Genomic DNA, 5,305 nt, shown 5'->3' on the forward strand with positions numbered 1-5,305 from the left:
TTTGAAATATATAGTATGATACAAATAAATTTAAAGTAAAAAAATATAAAATGCAATGACAAAAAAAAGATAAGGAAAAGAATATAAAAAATAAGGAAAATGAAAAAAAATGACGAACCAAGAATGAAAAAGGAGCAAATGAAAATACAAAAAAAAAAAAAAGAATGCAAAGAAATAAAATAAAAAAAGAAAAAAATGATGAAAAAGAAGAAAGAAAAAAAATGTAAGAAATGAGTAAAAAATAATTGAAAAAAATGAAAAAGAAAAAAATTAAATTAAAGGAAAAAAGAAAGAAAAAAAATAGTAAATTAAAGGAAAAAAGAAAAAAAAAGAAAAAAAAAGAAAAAAAAGAAAGAAAAATAAAAGATAGAAAAAAATAATAATAAAGGAATGAGACTATGAATTATATTTAATTGATAAGAGATATTATGAATTATATAGATTAAATGAGATAATTAGAAGAGTATATTTATTAACCAATGTAGGTCAAGCGAATAGGAATGATGAAATAAGAATGAGAAAGGGGAAAGCGAAAAAAAAAAAAGAATACAAAGAAAAAATAAAAAAAAAAGATGAAAAATGAGAAAGAAAAAAAGAAATTATAAGGAATGAGTAAAAAAATGAAAAAAGGAAAAAGTAAATTAAAAGAAAAAAGAAAGAAAAAATAAGAAGAAAAGAAACTAGAAGAGAAAAAAAATTGAAATTTTAAACATAGGTGGATGATCTGTGTGTTTAAATGAGTATCCATATTTTACCCATTTTGTCCATATTTGTATGAGTTTTTAAAATGAGTTAAAGTCCATATTTACCCATTTAAAATATGAGTAATCCAATTTACTAAATATGAATTAAATAGACTCTTTTCATAAATATGGATTGAAATTACCATCCCTACTCTCCAATAATTCAAGGACAAGTGGCTCAGGGTCATTGAATGCAATACTTGGGGCTGAGAGAAAAATGTTAATCCCCTTGATCATGGAGCAACCATGGTACCCCATATATTGGTACCCCTACCCCATTGTAAACAATCTGATTTTTGCTCATCCTCATCATATAAGCAATTAAAATATATTAAGCTTGGTTCTTTAGCATTCTGTATTTCCTTTAGCTTTCTTACTATTTTGTCGTTGTTGCACTCGATCTCGATCACATCCCGCCAATAGTTGGAATGGCCTGGAACGCAACTTTTGTCACAAATTAGTTCCTAAATATTTGTTTTGCTCGATTTTTTTATCCTTCATTTATATTATTTATCAATTTGACGTACACCGCAAAATCAAAGCTAAAGACCATAATGCATGCTTTTGACCGATGAATAAATTCAACTATACCATAATGATGGTAAACACAAATAAAGCATTTGATATCTGCGTAAGGCCCAAAAAGTGTTGGTAGTTACTTCCTTTGTTCCTTTTTACTAGTCATGATTTTCTTTTTAAGAGTATCTTAAGATGTATTTTTTTATCATATTGAGATGATGAGAAAAAAATACAACCTATAGTACTTTTTGTATAGTTTTTGAATATTTAAATTTAAATTTTTAAATATTAAATTAATCTAATCTAATTTAAATTAGAAAATTAGTCTGACACTCTAAGCGAAACTTGAGAACTACTTTTGAATGGATGGAGTGATTTCACAACTTTATCTTTTTTACAAGAAACAAGAACTTTGTTACTCCCTCTGATTCAACATATAAATAAATTGTTGGGGTGTCACACACCTATTAAGAAAAAACTTCTAAAAGACATTAAATCAAAGGATAATTTGTCAATATTACTATTTTGATTCTTCACAAGCTCTTCCTAAAATTGAAATAATCATTATTTCAGATTTAAAAACAGTTGAAAACCACATTAGAAATAAGGGTAATTCTGAAAAGAAAATTAATGCGTTTCTTGAATTATGAACTATTAAAAAAGTGTCAACAATTTAGTTATATTGGACTAGAGAGAGTACTGATTACAATTCTTCTTAAATATTATTTCATAGGTATGTTCCAATTTTTAGTGCTTTCATAAAATAAAATTGACCAAACAATTAGCAAAAACAAAACCAGATACTATAGGAGAATAAACAGACTTTTAATATTAAAATCGACATCAAGACCTTATGATCAACATTATTAACTATTAATACAGATGCATTTTAGAGGCATTTTGCCTGTTATCCAATGCAGAACAGCAAAAACAGAAAAATGAAGACGGAGTTGGAACAAAAAATGAACAGCAACTCAAGAAATATAGTTGCAGCATTGTTTTGATGCACAATTGCATCAAGACAGAAGGAGGAATTACAGCGAGGCCAAAAGTCATCTGGCTTCATCCATCTTCAATTGTGAAAACACGCCGCTTTCACTGACACAGACACAACTTGTGCTTGCATCTATAGAAGGTAAGCGATTAATACCGGGCAATGCCAACTGCCATGAATCATCAGCGGTGCTATCTTCATAAGATTCTTGAGGCATTGCAGGGTGTTGAAGCTGTAGAGCATATTTCAAGTCCCACACCACATCCATCATACTAGGCCTATCAGTGCCATTCTCTTGCAGGCACTTCTCTGTCGTCTCCCCAAATTTCCTCAGGGAGTTTGGGTTAATTTTACCTGCAAGAAATGGATCAATTATCTTCTCTAGCTGTTTTTCTTTTAGCCAAGTAAGTCCCCATTCAGCCAAATTTATTTGATTTCTTGGAAGCAAACCGTCGACAGCTGGTCTAGCACAAAGCACTTCAAGAAGTACAACTCCAAAAGAATAGACATCAGACTTTTGAGTCAGTTGCATTGATTTCATGTACTCGGGGTCAAGATAACCGAAGCTACCTTTAACATTAGTAACAATATGTGTTTCTTCAGGGGGACCTGATTTGGAAAGTCCAAAATCAGCTACTTTGGCAGTATAATGTTCATCAAGAAGGATGTTTGTTGACTTAATATCCCTGTGAATAATTGGCTCACTTAAACCAGTATGAAGGTATAGTAGACCATTAGCTGCACCAATACAAATTTGAAGCCTTTGATCCCACGATAATCTTGACCGTGAAGATGACATACCAAGGTCTTCATTCGAACTGTACAAATGCTCTCTCAAAGTTCCCTTCTCCATGAGCTCATAAACAAGTATCATCTCGTATCCTTCATCACAGTATCCAATCAATGAAACAAGATACTGATGGCGAATTTTGGACAAGACCGTTATCTCAGTTTGAAATTCCGTAAGACCCTGGCCTTTTCCAGCCTCGCTTCTTTTCACAGCGACTTTAACACCATTGTGTAAAGTTCCTTTGTAAACTTTCCCAAAACCACCCTCCCCGATCATAAATGTGGGATCAAACTTATTGGTAGCATGTAAAATCTCAGCAAAAGATATCTTTAACCCAAGGTTCATATCAGGAGTAGTACTGCCAAGTGGAGTTCTTGCAGTAGTCCTACTCTGTGTACTTCCTGGATAAACATTCACCATTGGCCAATTGGAGTTATCAACAGCATTTGTAACTTTTCTTGATTTCAAACAAAACAAGATAACCCCTAGAGAAACAACGATGAGAACCACACCACCAACTGTAGAACCGACGATTATCAACAAACTGTTGATTTTTCCATTCCCCTCTTCCCATTCCTCCTGTCCATTAATCAGCTCCATGATTTCCAACCCATTCAAAAAAGCATTTTTATTATTTGAATCACTCCGAGGGCCAACTGAGATATTCATAAAACCAGAACCATCTGAATCCACCACAAAATCAACATAAAAAGGAGCTGACAATTCTGGATACCTATCATATGGACTAATTGGCTGACCAAACAGGCCATATATATACACATTGAATACCGTATCATTCCGATTAGCACTAACGATATCACAGAAATGTAGGCGTACAAAAAAAGTTGCATTCCTCTTAACAGGAAAAAGCCAAGTTATGTTAAAGAAGTTGTTACTGGCAGTCTCCACATCTATGTTCATTTCTTTGGCAGTTTTATAAACAGAATCAGGAGCATCATATTCAGTAGCCCCTCCTAGTTCTGGATCATAATATTTAGGCCTATTACTATACATTGTATGATTCTTTGCTGTTCTCGCCAAAAACAAATAATCATCATCAGTCACCCAATTTCTCCTCATGGTATCATTTTGGGGGGTAACTTTTGAACCCCCAACATTAACCCTATGCATTACAGTTAAACCACTTGAGGACAAATCCTCCGTACCACCATTACTCTTTCCTTGTGCAGTTACATAGGCAGTAGGTTCATCAATGAAACGTTGAGGAGTTACAAACGCTTCTATGGCGTTAACAAACGCGAAAGAAGACAATTCTTGAGAAGGAATGAAGGTGATTTTCAAATTAGGACCGGTAACAGGGAGGAGAAACTCTTTGATATCAGGGGAAGTTACGTTTTTCGGTATACTAAAATTCGACAAGAGCAAAAAACCCGAAGCTGAAACGTTGAACTTCGCATCGAAAAGGTCAGAAAAAGCAAAGAAATGAAGACGTACCACGTAAACGCCAGTTTCATCAATTTGAAGTTCGTATGATTCATTTCGAGTGAATTTTCTGGCGGTATTATAAATTCCAGCTAACACTGTAGAAGTTGTGCGGTCTTTAACTGAGTGACTGCGGCGGGAGTCGGAGATTGAGTCGGCGGAAAAAGTGGTGGAGGTGGGGCCGCTGACGTTGAGGGGGGACAGTGAACCACAATTGATGAAGTATTTTTGAGGGAAGGTGTACTTTGCTGACGAAGAGATGGAAAAGGGAAGGAAGAGAAGGGAAAAAGAGAGAAATGAGAGAAGATTAGCCATGGTGAAGAAGAGTGAAGAGTGGTGTGGGAAGACAATTACTGCGCATAATGTAAGAAGATGATGAAGTTGACTGCATGTTGACTTGAGCAGCCTTGGCTAATTAAAATTTAGTTGCTTTAGTGCTTGTTTGGATGGTGGTTTTTCATGTTTCATATATGGTACTGTATGATATTATGATATGGTGTTGTACAATATAATATAATATAATATTTAGATTGGCTGTATCATTTAGTGTTATTTAATAACATTTTTATTGTTTGATTTGATGGTGTGTCGTAACTGATAAGTTTACTAAAATGCCCTTAATTATTATAAATATTAAGTTTATCAATAATTATTAATAAAATATTTTTCTTATTGCTAATTTATCACAAATTATGCCATGTAAATATATAAAGTTGTTAAAATTCATGTAAACTCTAACAAAATAAATAAAAGAGTAGATCAAACTAAATATAACTGAATTCATTTTTTATAGTAACAAATTTCATTTTTTTTGGT

At 32.9% G+C, this 5,305-nt stretch overlaps 1 protein-coding gene across 1 annotated transcript; it reads right to left on the bottom strand.

The window, feature by feature from the left end:
* Positions 1-2,068: 2,068 nt before the first annotated feature.
* Positions 2,069-4,928, bottom strand: LOC107876091 (probable receptor-like protein kinase At5g24010). The gene has a single exon (XM_016723092.2). The coding sequence runs from the start codon at positions 4,802-4,804 to the stop codon at positions 2,315-2,317; it is 2,490 nt and encodes an 829-aa protein (XP_016578578.2). The 5' UTR covers positions 4,805-4,928; the 3' UTR covers positions 2,069-2,314.
* Between the last annotated feature and the right edge of the window lie 377 nt (positions 4,929-5,305).

Source organism: Capsicum annuum, chromosome 6 (assembly GCF_002878395.1).
Source record: "Capsicum annuum cultivar UCD-10X-F1 chromosome 6, UCD10Xv1.1, whole genome shotgun sequence".
NCBI classification, from domain to species: domain Eukaryota; kingdom Viridiplantae; phylum Streptophyta; class Magnoliopsida; order Solanales; family Solanaceae; genus Capsicum; species Capsicum annuum.